Source organism: Typopeltis vanoorti, chromosome 11, assembly GCF_054136105.1.
Source record: "Typopeltis vanoorti isolate ZY-2024b chromosome 11, IOZ_Tvanoo_1.0, whole genome shotgun sequence".
NCBI lineage: Eukaryota > Metazoa > Arthropoda > Arachnida > Uropygi > Thelyphonidae > Typopeltis > Typopeltis vanoorti.
In genome coordinates this window covers 133,191,694-133,211,498 of record NC_143559.1, presented here as the reverse complement: position 1 = coordinate 133,211,498, position 19,805 = coordinate 133,191,694, and the positions used below count along the sequence as shown (strand labels likewise).

The 19,805-nt window shown below is 37.1% G+C and overlaps 1 protein-coding gene across 1 annotated transcript in view; it reads left to right on the top strand.

Moving 5' to 3' along the window:
• LOC150102063 (uncharacterized) overlaps nucleotides 1-19,805 on the top strand; it is a 93,445-nt gene that overhangs the window by 22,049 nt on the left and 51,591 nt on the right. Inside the window, exons 2-3 of the mRNA XM_090399982.1 lie at nucleotides 11,083-11,271; nucleotides 18,897-19,040. Coding sequence (XP_090256108.1) covers nucleotides 11,083-11,271; nucleotides 18,897-19,040 — 333 coding nt within the window. The remainder of the gene's footprint in view (nucleotides 1-11,082; nucleotides 11,272-18,896; nucleotides 19,041-19,805) is intronic.

Below are 19,805 nucleotides of genomic sequence, written 5' to 3'. Positions count from 1 at the left end.
GTATCATTGCTTGTTGACCTTGGATGACCCAATTTCTGAACAGTTTGCTAATCAGATAGGCCTACAACATGACATCATATCACAACTCCTCTTTCAAACTCCATTAGTTTTTGAAAGCAGCCAATTCATCTGTACACAATTGCACTGTCTTGAGAGCATCGCATTACTTCAATTTATACTGGCTACAAACACAGGAATCATTACACGGCATGATGCACCTTATCCATGGGGTGTAAGGTGCAAATATGAACTTTTCAGCAATTCTCATATTTAAATAGTACAGTGCTAAGTCAGCTTTGATGCTGAAGGTTGTATCTTCATAATCTATAGGTTTATTTTCAAAATTTTCTTAATTTCTGTACATTCTGCTGTGTATAAAGATGAATTTATAATTTCTATTTCTTTTAATATGTTGGTGAAATGAAGGCTTTTGGCTCTTATATACACACTCACTATTCCAACCCTAAATGGATTTTAGTGGAATAGGATCCCAACTTTATGCAATTATAACCATGGATTTTTACAGCAATTTTTAATGATTTCAGACTACCATGATATTTCATGGATGGAGAGGATCTTTTGTCTATAGGAAGTTTATATGATTCTTTGTGATAACACTGGCCAACAAAAAAAAATTTTTTTTCCTGCTGATTATGATCTAACACTTGTTTTTTACTAATTTGGGTATGCTGATTTCAAATATCAAACCCATTTTTCTCTATCACGTCAGGTTTTTCCTCTCTGGCATTTTCTTTTTGCTAATTTGTAAGTTTTTGATAGTTTTAAGGAGGCAGTACTATTTAGAGGATCAAAAAAATCGATTTTTTAATATTATTTTCTGAAAGTATGTACTTTTAAAAATCTGTTCCTAACTTTTTATCAAGAAATTTGAAAAATTCCCAAAGATATAACCAATTATTCAAAGCGGTGCGCTGATCAGAATTGGAGCGCTCACTGCTCTCGCTTGTTAGTAAACGAATAAATGCGTAAGAATCTGCAACGGCACATAGTGGTACTTTGAATGCGAGAGAGGCCGATAACCGACCTAATACATTTAGGTGATGAAAAGTAGGCGATGACAACTGCCTAAAACAAACGAATGCTATATGTGTCATAGCGGACAAAGAACGATCGAAATCAGTAGATCGTGAAAGTATGAGCGCTTATAACGTTTCAATAAAATCTCTGGTTTTTTTGTCTTGTTAATTGCATGTTAGTCGGCAGTGAAGAAAATGTCATGTCTACTACTCGAAAATGTGTCAATAGTGTAGATTCCTTCTGCTACATTTGTGGCAGCTTTACTGTTCCCAGTTAAAGGACAAATATCACCAATTTCGTTAAGAAAGTGTACTTTACATACTTTGACGTAAAAATTGCTGATCAGGACAAGTCGTGCTCCAAATAAAGTAAGTCGTGTAGAAAATTTACGACAGTGGAGCAAGGGAAAATGCCAAAAATTAGCTTTTGGCATTCCGATGATTTGGCATGAACCAAAAAATCACATGGATGATTGCTATTTTTTGTTTAGTTCAGACGTCTGGTTAAGTATGGCGATATTCATTTCTACAAACTACAGTTACAGCAGCAGCAGCAGCTTTATTACACAGTGCATTTTCTTGCTAAAAGAGACATTGGTCAGTTCCCGAGAAATGCTAACAAAGTAGGAGGCATTGCATCGTCTAAAATGTTCAGATACATCTTGGAGATAAATGTTTGTGGCATCAGAGAGGACTAGGGAAAACAGGACTATACATAACACTGCCACCTCCAAATTTCACAGTTGGGGTCACGCTCTGGTAAGAAATGTTCACTGGGCATCTACCACACCCATCCATCTGCTTGGTAGAGAGTGTAGCATGATTTGTCACTCCATAACACAGCTTTCCATCCAATCTCACTGTACATGCTCTTTACACCATCAAGGACAACATTTCATGTTGGGTTTACATCTTGCAGTCCTACCATGGAAACTTGCGTTGTGAGCTTCGGGTCTAAATGTTTTTGTGCAGATTTGTCAACCATTTGATGCCTAGCACTCCAAATTCAATGTGTCTGCCAACAAATTGTGTTTTTTTTTTACATATTATTCTTCGTAGTACCCTACAGTCACTTTAGTGAGTATGGTGGGGAGTCATGCAAGTAGTACTTGCATGACTCCCTGTGCTTCCATCTCAGTATGGTATCATTGCTTGTTGACCTTGGATGACCCAATTTCTGAACAGTTTGCTAATCAGATAGGCCTACAACATGACATCATATCACAACTCCTCTTTCAAACTCCATTAGTTTTTGAAAGCAGCCAATTCATCTGTACACAATTGCACTGTCTTGAGAGCATCGCATTACTTCAATTTATACTGGCTACAAACACGGGAATCATTACACGGCATGATGCACCTTATCCATGGGGTGTAAGGTGCAAATATGAACTTTTCAGCAATTCTCATATTTAAATAGTACAGTGCTAAGTCAGCTTTGATGCTGAAGGTTGTATCTTCATAATCTATAGGTTTATTTTCAAAATTTTCTTAATTTCTGTACATTCTGCTGTGTATAAAGATGAATTTATAATTTCTATTTCTTTTAATATGTTGGTGAAATGAAGGCTTTTGGCTCTTATATACACACTCACTATTCCAACCCTAAATGGATTTTAGTGGAATAGGATCCCAACTTTATGCAATTATAACCATGGATTTTTACAGCAATTTTTAATGATTTCAGACTACCATGATATTTCATGGATGGAGAGGATCTTTTGTCTATAGGAAGTTTATATGATTCTTTGTGATAACACTGGCCAACAAAAAAAAATTTTTTTTCCTGCTGATTATGATCTAACACTTGTTTTTTACTAATTTGGGTATGCTGATTTCAAATATCAAACCCATTTTTCTCTATCACGTCAGGTTTTTCCTCTCTGGCATTTTCTTTTTGCTAATTTGTAAGTTTTTGATAGTTTTAAGGAGGCAGTACTATTTAGAGGATCAAAAAAATCGATTTTTTAATATTATTTTCTGAAAGTATGTACTTTTAAAAATCTGTTCCTAACTTTTTATCAAGAAATTTGAAAAATTCCCAAAGATATAACCAATTATTCAAAGCGGTGCGCTGATCAGAATTGGAGCGCTCACTGCTCTCGCTTGTTAGTAAACGAATAAATGCGTAAGAATCTGCAACGGCACATAGTGGTACTTTGAATGCGAGAGAGGCCGATAACCGACCTAATACATTTAGGTGATGAAAAGTAGGCGATGACAACTGCCTAAAACAAACGAATGCTATATGTGTCATAGCGGACAAAGAACGATCGAAATCAGTAGATCGTGAAAGTATGAGCGCTTATAACGTTTCAATAAAGTCTCTGGTTTTTTTGTCTTGTTAATTGCATGTTAGTCGGCAGTGAAGAAAATGTCATGTCTACTACTCGAAAATGTGTCAATAGTGTAGATTCCTTCTGCTACATTTGTGGCAGCTTTACTGTTCCCAGTTAAAGGACAAATATCACCAATTTCGTTAAGAAAGTGTACTTTACATACTTTGACGTAAAAATTGCTGATCAGGACAAGTCGTGCTCCAAATAAAGTAAGTCGTGTAGAAAATTTACGACAGTGGAGCAAGGGAAAATGCCAAAAATTAGCTTTTGGCATTCCGATGATTTGGCATGAACCAAAAAATCACATGGATGATTGCTATTTTTTGTTTAGTTCAGACGTCTGGTTATAATAAGAAGAATAAGAAAAAATTGTGTATCCAAATCTCGACTCAGCAATTCGGCCAGTTGCTCATTCCAATGAAATAGCCGTGCCAATTTATAAAGGACTTCCTTTACTTAAGAACGAGCATGATCGGGATATGCCAGATGTTCTGGAGGAGCAAGACCCGGATGTTGATTTAGACCATGAAAATTTAATTTCTAGTTCTGGACCGCAACATTTTACTCAAGTGGAATTGAGGAATCATCGGAATTGTTCAAGATTAAATGAAAAAAAAACTTTCTGGAGCAAGATACGAAGATAACTTTTTATCGTAGCAGGGAAAGTAATCTTGTACAATATTTTAAACACGAGTGTGGGTTTGTTTACTGTAACAATGTTTCAAGTTTACTAACTGAAATGAGTGTTGTACAATATCATCCAAATGAGTGGCGTTTATTTATTGACAGTTCAAGCAGAAGTCTCAAGTGTGTCTTACTACACAATGGGAATGTATATGGCTCAATTCCTATTGTCTATTCAGTCCACTTAAAGGAAACATATGAGGACATTAAAAAGGTTCTGAAGTTATTTAAATATACAGACCATAACTGGATCATCTGTGTGGATCTTAAAATGGTGAACTTTTTACTTGGCTTTCAAAGAGGATATACAAAGTTTCAGTGTTTTCTATGCTTCTGGGATAGTCGAGCTAGAAACCAACACTGAAGTCAGAAACATTGGTCTCTTAGAATATCCTTAAATGTTGGAGAACGGAATGTTATAAATCAACCTTTAATCGACAGAGAAAAATTCATTTTTCCACCTCTACACATCAAACTAGGTCTTATGAAACAGTATGTTAAAGCTTTAGATTTTCAAGGTGACTGTTTCCAATACATTTGTTAAAAATTTCCACAACTTAGTTATGAAAAAATTAAAGCCAGTGTATTTGATGGACCGCAAATTAGAACTTGAATGAGAGAACCAAATTTCATCAACTCTATGAACGAAATTGAGAAAGAGGCCTGGACTTCATTTACGATGGTTGCGAATAATTTTCTTGGAAACAAAAAAGCATGCAATTACAAAGATCTAGTGGAAACAATGCTTGAAAATTTCCAGCACCTAGGTTGCAACATGAGCATAAAACTTCATTTCCTATACAGTCATCTTGATAGATTTCCTGAGAATTTAGGTGCTGTAAGTGATGAACAAGGCGAAAGATTTCATCAAGACTTAAAAACTATGGAAGATTGGTACCAAGGAAGATGGGTTTCTCACATGATGGCAGACTACTGTTGGAGTATTCAAAGGGATTGCCAAAACAGAACACACAGCAGAAATTGCTACAAACAAAAATTTATTCCCTGAAACTCGTGTAAGTAAAATTGTTATTTTTTTTATAAATATTGTTGTAATTTTTAATGAATATTATTAAGTAGTTATAGTTATGTATCTAATTATCAGCCTCTCTCATATTCAAAGCGCCAGTACGGCCGTTGCAGGTTCTTACGCATTTATTCATTTACTAACAAGAGAGAGTGGTGAGCGTTCCGATTCTGATCTGCGCACTGCTTTGAATAATAGGCTATGTCTACGGAAATTTTTCGAATTTCTTGATAAAAAGTTAGGAACAGATTTTTAAAAGTACATACTTTCGGAAAATAATATTAAAAAATCGATTTTTTTTGATCCTCTAAATAGTACTGCCTCCTTAAAACTATCAAAAACTTACAAATTAGCAAAAAAGAAAATGCCATAAAGGAAAAACCTGACATGATAGAGAAAAACGGGTTTGATATTTGAAATCAGCGCACCCAAATTAGTAAAAAAACAAGTCTCATATAAAAATCGGCAAAAATTGTGTTGGACTGTGTAATCAATAGTTCAAAACAGCTCTGAGGCCAAGTTCCTGACCCAGATTAATCACCTTTTATGTAATACTATTATGAAGGTTGTATTCATGTAAGCTCTCTCACTTTTGCAATTTAAGTTTCAAAGACAAGCATTTCTTTTACTACTTAGTTTATAAAACATTTTTCATTTTACTAATTATGATAATTTCTTCTTGTTTTGTCATGTTAAGAGCCTATTTGCAATAATGAAGCTAATTGCTAGGTCAATTAACTTGATAATTTAGCGAATAGTTGTTCCAGACATGATGTTAGGGCCTCCCTCGATGAGTCTGTCGACTCCTTGGAGTTTCCTGGAACAATAATAATAATAAATTATGGGAAGGGTCATTACCCAGACCAGCTTCGACCTTTGTTGAGGTCTCATTAGTGGGAGCCAGAACCAGAGGTGATACCAAGGTTGAAGTAATGCAGAACTCATATTTTCATATACAAGTTGCCAAAAGGTGTCATACCTTATAATAATCTGGAATTGAGATAGATAGTTGTTGAAAGCTTTTCCACTTGGTTGATACTAAGGATTCACCTGAAGTATGTTCAGGACTAGGTCAACTCTTTGTAAAGGTGGTATGACCTCATCACTTGCCTTAGTATCCTATAATGCAAAGCACATCTCCTTGCAGGCATGTATAATGCTACCCAGACTGGTTCCAACCTTCATTATAATAATACCTGAGTATTTTGACAAGAGTATTATAATAATAAGGTGTGACACCTTTTGTCAACTCGTATATGAAAATGACTTCTACATTACTTCAACCTTGGTATCATCTCTGGGTGTGGCTCCCACTGATGAGACCTTAATAAAGGTTGAAACAGGTCTGGGTAGTGACCCTTCCCATAATGCATAGCATTATACATCTCTGCAAGGAGATGTGCTTTGCATTATGGGATACCAAGGCAAACAACTGTGCACGTTTGAAAGAGAAGGACGGTGAGAAAGAGAGGCGAAAAAATGTTAAAAATCAGTAAAAAAGAAAAAGCGATTTGAAAACCGTAACAGATGTTAAAAGGGACGAAAGTGAGGCGAGAGTGGCAGAAGGAAATGAAATTGAGAGAACGAATGAAACTAGAAATGGCATGATGCAGAAATCGAAAGAATGAATGATAGTGAAAAAAGAATGAATGATGGCGAAAGTTGGACGCATGTTAGACCGAAAGTACGGAAACAAAGAAGGTTGAATGAGAGTGAAAGTGAGAAGAATGATAGCAAAAGTTGGATGTATGTTGGACCTAAAGTCCTGAAACAAAGAAGGTTGAATGAGAGTGAAAGTGAGAAGAGGGGAGTTAGAAAGATTTAATGATAGAGAGAATGTGTCGCGAGATTCGGAAGTTGAATTGGATTGGATGAGGCAAGAAATGAAATGGATGTGGAATGAAATTAAGAAAATTCAGGTCAAAACTATTATTATAAATCATGATGGCATGAAAGAGTTAACGAAAGATGAGTGAGTGGCATTGTATGGCGAATCCATTATTAAAGGTGTGCTAGAGGATAGAATGCACAAGGTATGTTTTCCAGGTGGTAAAATGAGTAGAGATTGAGGCATTTGGATATGAGGCGGGAGCAAGCAAAAGAGTTAATAGTATTAATTGGTATACAAATGATTTGAGAGAGAAAAAAGAGCATGTCAGAATGGATATCAGGAGGCTGCTTGGAAGGATAAAAGAGAATAGTGTGACAGGAAGGGTAGTCAGTGTGTTGCCTAGGTATGACTGTGGTGAAATGAGGCAGAGAGCAAGGATTATGAATGATATGCTGGCTGAAATGTGTGAGGAGATGGAGTACAGTTTGTTAATGTGTGGAATGAGTTTGAGGGACGAAGTGAGCTGTATGGGAGCGATGGACTGCATTTGAGTAGTTATGGTGCGAGTCGCTTGGAGAGACTGCTGCTGGAAGGTAGAGAAGTGAATAGAAAGAATGAATCAGATGGAGTGCGGAGTGATGTGGAAGAGCAGGAGAGTAAGACAGGAGAGATTGAAGAAGTGGAAATGAATGGAGAAGTGAGTGGTATGAGTATAGAGAGTGGGTGTGCAAGAGGAGCAGGAAAATGGCAAGGCTCAGGGTGGACAGGGGTACACAGCGTGAGAAAGGTGGATGCTCCAAGAGGAGGTGAGAGCATGTGTAGGCAGGAAAGGAATGGGATGACCAGGGATCAAGAGGAAACAGTTGGAATTAAAAAGGGTTCTAAAATGAAGAAGCAGAAAGGGAAATGGCCCCAGTCTAGCATGGTGAGATCACATCGAGTGAGTGGTATCAGTTGAACTAGCTGTAGATCCAGAAATGAGCTGTTGTGTTTGTATACCAATGCTAGAAGTATAAGATACAAGGCAGATGAAATGGTTGCACTAATTGCATCTGTTCACCCAAAGATTGTCGGAATAAGTGAGACATGGTAAGATGACATCCTTACAGGAATAGAGATGAAGGGTATGATGTGTTTCGTGAAGATAAAAGGGGTAAAAAGGGAGCGGGAGTGCTATCGATGATAGAGAAAGAGTTATGTCCATACATAGTAGAGATGCAAGACGGAAATAGTGCCAGTGGTTTTGAGGCAGTATGGTGTGAGATAGAGATGAATGGAATCAAATACTTGGTGGGATGTTGTTATAGACCAGGTAACGTGGATGGTGGTGATAGTGAAATGTATAGTCAAATTAGCCAAGCAAATAAGAAAAGGGTGATCATTATAGGCGATTTTAATTATGGCAATATAGACTGGAATGATGAGATAGCAACTGGAAGTAAAGAAAATGAGTTTGAGTTTTTGAGGGATGACTACCTCAGACAGTATGTAACAGAGGGCACACGAGGATTAAGAGTCTTGGATTTGGTCATCTCATCAGATGATGTAATTATAAATTGAGGTGTCAAATCATCCACCAATTGGTGAGAGTGACCATGAAGTAATTACCTGGGTGGTTGCCAGCAGTGAGAGGAATCTTGTGAGAAAAGGGTATGTGTGGAACTACAAGGGGGTGATTATGAAGAGCTCAGGAGACAGCTTGTGGGTGTAGCATGGAATGAAGAGTTAGCTGGAAAAGAGATCAATGCAGCTTGGGGGATTTTCAAAATCTATCTAGCAGATGCAGTGTCTAAATGTATTCCAAGGGTGAGAAGGTTAAATAAGGTAGGTGTGAGGAGATGGATGAATAAAGAGATCAAGCATGTGATACAGAGAAAAAGGACACTGTGGAGGCAGCATAAGAGAAGTTGAAATAACCAATTTCATGAGGTCTACAAAGACCAGGCAAGGAGGGTGACTTGGTTGGTGAGAGTAGCTAAAGAGAGGTATGAACAGCAGTTATCTAATGAAGCTAAAAAGAATCCTAGGGAGTTCTTTCGATATGTAGCCAGCAAAAGAAAGAATGATTTTGGAAGGATGACATTGATTGGAGAAAATGGTATAAAGATATCTGTTGCAGAATGTGTGGTGGAGATACTTAATGAGCAGTTCATAAAGATCTTTCAATTTTGTGAATGTGACTTCATGGAGAGGTTGAGAGCAGTTGATGATGGAGAGGAGAGACTGACTGTTAGTGAGCAAGAGGTGTTTGGCAAGTTGAGTAAACTAGATGTAAATAAGGCTGTGGGACTTGATAATATATCACCTCGTATTCTGAAGGAATGTGCCATCGAGTTTACACCTGCCTTGCCATATTTTTTTAATAAGAATCTTGCCCTTGGTCAAGTTCCAAAGGAGGGCAAGATTGTGCCACTTCATAAAGGAGGTGATCGAACTCAAGCATCAAACTATAGGCCTATCTGTGTGTCAGGTGTTGTGGCTAAGTTGTTGGAGAAGCTTGTCAGAACTAGGATCCAGAGTTGGGTAGGCAACAATGGTATAATCTTTGATGGACATCATGGATTTGCTAAAGGGAGGTCATGTTTTAGTAATCTACTTACTTATTACAATAAAGTGACTGCTTTCTTGGACAGAGGAGAAGGATATACATAATATACTTGGATTTCGCAAAAGCTTCTGATAGAGTACCTCATGATAAGTTGATAGTGAAACTAGAGTAGATGGGGTTGGATATTAGATTAGTACATTGGATTGGAGACTGGCTATTTGATAGGTATGAACAAGTTGTGTATAGGGTGTGATATCCAGGAAAAGGAAAGTCACTAGTGGAGTGGCTCAGGGGTCTGTTTTAGGGCCATTACTATTTAACTTGTATATATTAATGATATTGGCGAAGATTTGGATGGAGATATTCAGTTGTTTGCAGATGATGCAAGGTTGGGATGAACCATAAAGAGTGGTGAAGATGTTGTGGCCTTGCAAGAAGACTTGAATAAATTGAGTGATTGGGCATGGAAATGGGGATGAGAGTTCAATGTTGCAAAATGTAAGGTTTTAAAATTTGGAAAACAAAGATGGCATGCAGAATTTATGCTTGGTGAGAATATATTGTTGGAGGTAGAGGAAATAAGAGATCTGGGGGTGATAGTGGATAAGGATCTAAAATTTAGGGGACACGTTGCCAAAATTGTGAAGACAATTCAAAGGCTTCTGGGAATGATGCAGAGGACACTGACATGTAGAAGTAGGGAGATTCTTGTTCCTTGTATAAGGCTTTGATTAGTGCCCAGATTTGGTCACTGGGTGTTCAGAAGGATGAAGAGATGTTGGAAAGGGTCCAAAGGCGACTGACTAAGGTGGTTTCGACCTCTGGAATGTTGAGTATGAGGAAAGATTGAGAAGATGTAATTTGCAGAGTCTGGGGGGAGATATGATAGAGACCTACAAGTTGGTAAGGGGTTGTTATGAGATCAATGGTGGAGAAGTTCTACAGAGAATAGTGGGAGATCAGGGGAGAGAGGTCATCCCTGGAAACTGTATAAAGAGGATGCGAGTATGGGTAGTGAGAGGCAGGTTTTTTTCATGCAGAGTTGTGAATGATTGGAATGCCTTGCCTGAGAGTGTGGTATCTGCAAGAAGTTTGAGTATATTTAAGGCTCAGTATGATGAGATGTGTGTGTGATAAAAGGACCTCCCAGATGAGTCTTTGACTCCATGAGGTCTTGGGGTAATAATAAAGGATTAAACCAAGTATATAATCTTTTAATTTAAATTATATACTTGGTTTAATCCTTTATCTAGTTCTGAAAATAGTTCAGCTGCAAACCTGTTTGCTTACTCTAGGATAAAGGATAAAACCAAGTATGTAATTTCTTGGTATCTTTAATTTATAAGATAAAATAATTTATTGTACTAGTGCAAGAGTGATATTTAAGTATTATACTTTCATGTCCAAGTACTTACACAGAGAAGAAAAATATAAGAATACTTAAATTCATTACTTGATTTAAACTATTGATAATATCAGTTTTTATAAACTTGATAAATGAATATTTTTTTTTTTAGTAAAGTTAAAAAAAAATCAACTTTTTTGCTTCAGACTTATTACTCTCATTTGTGATTTTTAAATTATGTTTCACTAAAAAACTGATTTATCCTTGTCAGGATGCACCACACCATAGTTATTATGCAGTATTTGACGGTCATGCTGGAGTTGATACTGCTAGTTATGCATCTGCACACTTACATCAAAATATAGTCAATCATCCTGCTTTCTTTGAAGATACTGAATTGGCCATCAAAGAAGCTTTTCAGATTACTGATAATCAGTTCCTAGAGAGAGCACAGAAAACGGTAAGTATACTTCTGAGCATCTAATTATTAAATAATATTCTTAACAACAGTGCTCAAGATTTAATAATTTTATGATTATTTTTTTTAGAGTTGAATGTTTTGCATCCTAAAGGATTTGCTTTGTATCTTTTTATACAAACAAGTCGCAGATTTAACTCTTTGCAGTGTCAGGGACAAAAATGCAATCTAAAATAATGCTATTGGTGGAAGTTTTTGGCTTTATTGATGATCATTCATCAATAAATAATGGATTTCTGACCTCAGAACTCATTATGGCAATTCATATATCTTTTTAAAATTCATTTCATGGTTATTGAATTTCCTGTTTTCACTAGCAGTACTGAGCTTTTAACTCTCCATTGTAACAACTTGTTCCTCATTTTTACTTGCTTTTCTATCGGTAACTATTCCTTCTCTCTCTCTCTCTTACTGTGTTATGGAAATTCCATCTGCTTGCTGATATTTTCAACTTATGCTTGCATGCTCGTTCTGTGTTATCGTTGTTCTATACTGCAATACCTGAAAATTCATACATTGAATGTATATGTAACTACTACTAAATATGTAGTTAAAGTGTCATTTTTGTTTTTATATCATAAACAACTGTATATGATACTTAAGTATACATTTAAGCCCTTTCTAGTGTCATTTATATACAAATTAAACAACAGTGGCCTCAAAAGAGACCCCTGGGGCACACCACTAGTGATGTCTTTTCTGGGATATCACTCCTCTATACATTACCTGCTGATTAGCAGACAGCCAATCTCTAATCTAATGCACTAGTTACTGTAATCCTGTCTGTTCCAATTTAACTACCAGCTGAATTCTTGTCCTCACTAGCAGTGTCCAACAACTTAACCACAACTCCCAAACATGCTGATGGGCCTATAATTCAAAGCTTAGTCTTATCACTCCCTTCATGAAGCAGAACAATTTTGTCCTCTTTCCACTCCTTCAGAACTTGGGCTAATCTAAGACATGTTAAAAAGGTAAGTTAAAGCTGTTGACTCCCTGGAATATTCCCTCAAGACAGTGATATACCATCCCTATTGCCTTGTTGACATAAAGTTCACTCAATTCCTAATTAGTGGTTCCTCTGCTATTCCCACTGCTCTCAAGTTCTGCATTATATTATAAACACAAGGATAGAATACTTTAATGAACTGCTCATTTAATACCTACTGTATCATGGTGGGGAGGTGGAGAGACGAGTGACCAAGATGATAGTAGGTCTATGGAATGAACCTTATGAGAACAGGTTGAAGATTTGTGGGTTGCAGAAATTGGTTGATAGGCAGAAAAGGGGTAATATGATTGAGACATTCAAATTACTGATGGGTTTCCATAAGATTAATTCAGAAGATGTTTTTGAGAATAGGACTGGTGGTGGGAAGACTAGGGGCCATCCATGGAAGCTGGGCAAGAGTGTAGTTAGCAAGGGTGTTAGAGCTAGGTTTTTAACTTGGAGAGTGGTGAATGAGTGGAATTAACTGCCAGAGTCTGTCGTTGATGCCACGACTGTAAATGAGTTCAAGGCGAAGTATGATAGATACTGTGTGAATGTTAAATAGTTGTTCTTGATATGATGTTAGCTCCCTCGATGAGTCTAAGGACTCCTTGGAGTTGCCTGTACTACTACTAATAATCATTCTCCCATTATCACTGATCAACATCCTCCTATAAGCATTCTTCCTTCTACTGGCCACACAGGGAAAAAAAACTATATAATTTCTTTTCTCATTTGCTAATTGCTGTTCATACTGCACTTTTGCTACCATCTTTACAAGTGAGTCATCTTCTTTGCTTGCTCTTTGTAGTCCTCATGTAACAGATCACCATTCATCTTGTGCCATCTCCATAATGCATTTTTTCTTTGAGATTGTATGCTTCACCTCTTCAGTCATGTTTTCCACTTACCTTTTCCACCAAGTGATCACTTCATGGTCACTTTTACCAACTGGACGAAGATAAGTTACTTCATTTACATCTTATGATGAGAAACCCTTGTTCCCTGTGTAACTTTTGTTACATACTGCTTAAGGTAGTTTTTCCCTCAACAATTCAAATTCATTCTCTTTGGTTCCAGATACTGTCTCTTCATGCCAGTCTGTGTTACAATAATTGAAATCGCCCATATATCACCCTTTTCTTCTTGTATGGTTACTCCTTGAAGTAACTTATATGGTTACTCCTTGGAATAACATTAACTCAATACCTATCATACATCTCCTTGAACCTATTCACTGTTGGGGTGCTCACAACCACCTCTGGAAATCCATTCCACTCATTTACCACTCTTCAAGTAAATAACCTAGTCTGCACCACCCCTTTACTTACCACACTCATAGACACTTCCAAGCATGACCCCTTGCTTTCCTCTTACTCCCCCATGTATTTAAAAATTTCTTCTGTGTCAATCTTTTGGAATCCCTTTAGTAACCTAAGTTTTCATGATATTCCCTCTCCTTTGCCTGTCAGCTAAACTTTGCAAACCACACATCCTCAATCTATCCTCATAGGGAACATTCCACAGACTTGTTAACATCTTAGTCACTCATCTCTGAATCCTCTCCATCACCTCCTGATCCCCAAGAAATGCAGGTGACCAAATCTGCATAGTGGTCAACATGTGGTCAAATCATACTGTTATAAAGAAGGATAATAACCACCCTATCTTGACTTGTCAGTGTGTGTTGTTCAGCATCCAAGTAATCCTGTGAGCTATTTTGTCAACGCTTGCAATATGTCCTCTGAATTTAAAATCTCTATCCACCATCATCCCAAGATCTCTAGCCTCATCAATTTCCTGTAAACCAGTACCATCAATATGATATGAAGTATGTAATCTTTTCATCCCGAAGTGCATCACCTTACATTTTACAACATTTGAATTGATAACCATTGTTCTTTGCCCACACTGCCAATTTACTTAAATCATTCTATAAAGACATCTATATCACCTTTATCAACTATTGCTCTTCTTAGTTTTGCATCATCAGCAATCAACTGAATATCACCCTTCAAGTATTCTGCTGTATCATTAATGTACAAATTAGAGTAGTTGTCTTAGAATAGAGCCCTGGGTCACTTCACTAGTCACCTTCCATGCCTTGATTTCATTCCTTCATACACCACCATGTCTATTAGTCACCCCTCTATCCATTCCTATTTGCTCCAACTTATATAATAGTTTTCCATGTTGTGTTCTGTCAAATCCCTTTGCAAAGTCCAATAGCATCATGGTGTAGCCATTTCCTTGATCTAATCCTGCTGTTGCCTTATTATAAAATGTGAATAAATTCCTGAGGGAGATCTACCTTTTTACAAAGCCATGTTGCCTCCTATAGGGTGTCATATTCCCATCCAACCATTCCTGAATTTTACTTTTAACCAACCTTTCCAATAATTTAACCATCACTACAGAGATACTAACTGGTGTATAATTTGTTACTTCTATCTTGGAGCCACCTTTATGTAATGGAATTATCTTGCCTTCTTTCCATTCCCTTGGAACCCTGCTAGAGCTGAGACTTTAAACAACTTTGTCAGTCACTGCCAGTTCACCTGTATATTCTCATAGTACAGGAGCTGACATGTCCAGGCCTACTGCTGTATTTACATTGATATTTTTCCATATTATGAGTACCTCCAGTTCTTCTACCTCAATATTCACATCAGTCTGTCACCTCAGTGACGTCATAGTCACCACCTGGATGATATATACACTTGCAAAGTGATCACCTAATAACTGAACTGTTTCTTCTGCTACTTTCCTGCCATCAGCACAGACTGAAATTACCTTTTATTATTATTATTTCGGGCGACTCCAGGAGTCCTTAGACTCATCGAGGGAGGCCCTAAACATCATATACACACAACTATGCGATTACATTCTCACAGTATCTATCATACCTTGTCTTGAACTCGTTCACCGTCATAGCACCCACACAGACTCTGGTAGCTTATTCCACTCATTTACCACTCTAAAAGTAAAGAACCCAGCTCTAACACCCCTGCTAACCACACTCTTGCCCAGCTTCCACAGGTGTCCCCTAGTTCTCCCACCACCAGTCCTCATCTCAAAAATATCCTCTGAATTAATCCTATAGAATCCCTTTAGCAATTTGAATGTCTCAATCATATCTCCCCTCCTCCGCCTATCAACTAGTTTCTGCAACCCACAAATCTTCAACCTGTTCTCATATGGTTCATTCCATAGACCTGTTATCATCTTAGTCACTCGCCTCTGGATCCTCTCCACCTCCTCCCCATCAAGAAGGAACCGAGGTGACTAAATCTGGGCACAGTAGTCGAGATGAGGTCTTATCAAGGCTCGGTACAGAGGTACAATAACTTGCTTGTCTCTGCTCGTCAATGTATTTTTCAACAACCAAGTGAGTTGATGAGCTGATTTAGCTACTTTTGCAATGTGCTCCCTATCCACCAACACTCCCAAGTCCCTGGCCTCATCAATCTCTTGGAGTACAGTTCCACCAATGTGGTATACTGCTGCTAATCTTTTCACCCCAAAATGCATAACCTTACATTTTGTCACATTAAATTGACATCCATTCTCCTTAGCCCAGAACTCCAATCTATCTAAGTCATCCTGCAAGACTTTGACATCTTCTGCATTCACTATTGCCCTACCCAAATTTTCATCATCAGTGAACAAATGAATTGTTCCACTTAGATCCTTCCCTATATCGTTAATGAACAGATTAAACAGCAGTGGTCCAAGAACAGAACCCTGCGGCACACCACTAGTCACAGGTTGTCTTTTGGACTCTGCTCCTGAATAAACTACTCTTTGATATCTCTCCATCAACCAACCACCTATCCATCTCACCAATCCTATATCCATTCCCATACGTTGTAGTTTACGGATTAGTATTCCATGTGGTATCCTGTCAAACGCCTTTGCCAGGTCCAGCAGTATCACTGTAAACCCATTTCCCTTATCCAGTTCAGCCGTCACCTTGTTATAAAACTTGAGCAAGTTACTGAAGCATGATCTACCCTTCACAAAGCCATGCTATCCCCTGTACAGTATCACGTTTTCATCAATCCATTCCTGTATTTTTCCCTTGACTACTTTCTCTAAGACCTTGACAACGACTCCTGATATGCTGATCGGTCGGTAATTTGCAACCGTAGTCTTGGATCCTCCTTTATGCAGTGAAACTATTTTCCCCTCTTTCCACACCTTCGGGACTAAACCAGACCTGAGACTCAGATTAAACAACATGGTCAAGGGCACTGATAATTCTTTAGCCGCTTCATGCAAGATAATTTTAATAATCATTCTTTCTCTTACTTGCTATGTAGCAAAAAAAAAAAAAAACTTTTTTACATTTACTTTGGCCTGCTTAGATAATTTTCTCTTAATTTGATTTAACCTTCCTTACCATACTAATTACTCTTCTTGCTTGCTTTATACTGCTTTTATGCTGATCACCTTGTTTATATTCCTTCCACAATGTTTTTTTTTTTTTTAAGCTGCTGCTTAATATTGCTAGTTATCTACCTAATCTCTACTCAATTTATCCTTCTGAGCTGGGTATGTACTCTGATACTGTCTTGCTCAAACAATCCTTGACTGCTTCCCATGCATTGACATTAATTCCATGTAGTTTCTTATGCTGTGGCATTGCTCGAAGTTGCCTCCTAAGTTTTTCATAATTGCCTGCATTGTAATTCCAAATCAACCCTTTCTTGATTGAAACTTCTACATGTTGAGCAACCTTCCAGGACAAACATGCATGGTCACTTTCCCTGATCAGAAGTAGAGTTGGTACTGCAGTTATAGATGGTATCTTCTGATGCTGTTACCATATTCAACACACTCAAACCCTTGGTCCCTTCCATCACGTGCTATTTCGTGTAATTATCCCTTAACAACTGTATTAATTTCATTTCCATTTTTCCATGTGCCCTTTTCTCCTTCCAATCTATATCACCATAGTTGAAGTCTCTCCTGATAGTTGCTCAGCCTGCATTCATTGTGCTAATCTGATGCATGTTGTCCAGATTTTCTTCTGGACTCCAGGTCTATAGCAGCATCCAACAATATATTTTGTCCTGTTGGTCTCTATCTCACACCAAACAGCCTCAAATGGACCATTTCCATCAGATCTATGATCTTAACTTCTATTTTAGTTGAAATTCTTAGCTATTATTAATAATATTCCTCCTTCTGTCCTATTTTCTCTGAAAATACAATATTGATTACATTCTATTACTATAAATAAGTCATTCTCTGACAACTAGGTGTTGCTGATGCCAATTATTTTTGGACAAGTTGAGCTGACAGTGCCAGAAACTCCTTTTATTATCCAGAATAATTTGCTAAACATATCCTTCTCACTGCATTCCACATTACCAGATCTATAGTAATACCCTGCTAAACATTTCATCTTGTCCACCTCCACACTATACTCTTTCAAAACAACTGCTGCTATTTGCTCCTTGCATCTCCACTCTAGATGGGCACATTTTTGATCTTTTCTAAAAATTGTTTAGAAATTTTGATAAAAGATCTGGTATTTTATATGTACACTTAACAGATGGGGACAGTTTTGCCACAATGCAGTTCAATTTGTTTTATGGAAGCCTTTGTATTGGGGACATATAAATAAGTTTTACCAAAATGAGTTTTTTCCTGTATGTAGTTTTTTCTTTTTATCACAGGACAAAGACTGCCTTCTAATACCTATTGCGAACTGTGGACTTTTTCAGCCTCCTCTGTTTATCTGACACTTTATTCATCTGCAATCTAATGAATAAACAAATTAAATATAAAATGTGAACAGTTGTTGCTTGGAGTTATTTTATCTTCCATTAAAATAATTACACTATTTAATGATTTCTGTAATATTGTTTTATCTAATTTTTAGGTGGCATTTCATGAACAACCAGATAATTTTGCAAAATGAACAGAAAGACCTTGATTTTCAAAGCAGTATTTTTTTTAATATCTGATCCACACATGAAAGGACACAAAACCTATAAGCACATTAGGTACCATGTGTGGGCAAGAGGAAACAAAAGGAGGAATCTGTTCACATTTTATTCGACCAGCTGAAGGTTGTATTTTTTGGGGAAGGCAGCTCCAAAGAACAGAAGTAGATGGTATGAAAGAAAAGGCAGTGAAGTTGGTTCACTAAGTTTCAAGATGAACTGTACTAGAGTGTTGGTTAGCAGTGGCTCTTATTCTAATGAGTTTGGAGGAATGATAATAGCCAATGCAGCAGAGCACTGTTCATGAAAGTATCTGTAGAAGAGGCATAAGGCAGAAACTGAATATCAGAGATTGAAGTTTTGTGTGTGTGTGTGTGTGTGTGAGTGAGAGAGAGGGGAATCATTAATTAGCCAGGTTGCCCTCTTCATAGAATGAGGATTTTGGTGTCTGGAGACCAGTCTCCAGACTAATACTGATATATAAATCTGTCTCTCTCTCTCACACACACAATTTCAAATACATGACGCTCTTATAAAAACTCACTAATTCCAAGTTACAACCTTATTATGCTTTAGTGTAACAATTTTTTCATGCTTCTTTTTAAGTCTTAATGTAATGTGTTTTGAAAATTGAGACAAAATAAAATTTAATTATTTTTCAGAATGTCAAAAGTGGCTGCACAGCATTATGTGCCCTAATTAGAGAGAAAACATTGTATTTAGCATGGGTTGGTGATTCCCAAGCTGTTTTAGTGAGAAATGGAATTCCAGAATTTATTATGAGTCCTCACAAACCTGAAAGACAAGTATGTAAATTTTTTAAACTTTATTTTTTTAAATCCTCATTGCTTATGATTTATATTCAGTTTATGATATTTAGTTTATAAGATATGTTATTCATTTCCATAAAGTTTTAGTAGTGATAGGTGTTAAAATACTAATGTCACACCTCATATCTGGTACTTTTCTGTACACTTAGAAGGGATGGATGTTGCACAGCATCATATCAGTATGATACACAGACTTTTTTTTTTTTAAATAATTCTACATCTGTCATGGTCACTTTACCATCTGCAGTGTCACTCTTCCATAATTATACTTCGTGTTTGCCACATAGTGGGAAAGGAGCTTCCATAGTTCAGCTCGGTTGGTATTGATGATATCCTTCATGTCTATGACACAAAGAACCTTTAATAGATTTTCAGCTGAAGGGGATTTCTCCAGTTTCATATGGGTGTAACAAGATTTTTTCCTCTCAGTAACTGGAATTTTCATCCAGCAAATAGACAAACTAGCTAGAAAAATATGCAGTTAAGACATGGTGCACTGGCTTCATAGCCTCAGTGGCTTTGGCCATAATCCCAAATAACCCTCAGCTAGCAACATTCTCTTGGATTTTCTTTTTTTCTCTTGACTTAGTTTGTTGCTTGCTGAATTGTTATTAGAAATTTGGGTATCAGGCAAGTTATATTTGGTTATATTAGATGTTTTAATGGAGGCATGCATGTTAGACATAGTATATTTGAAATAATGGCTTCACACATGCAAGAGAAAACTAAATGGAATTTGTT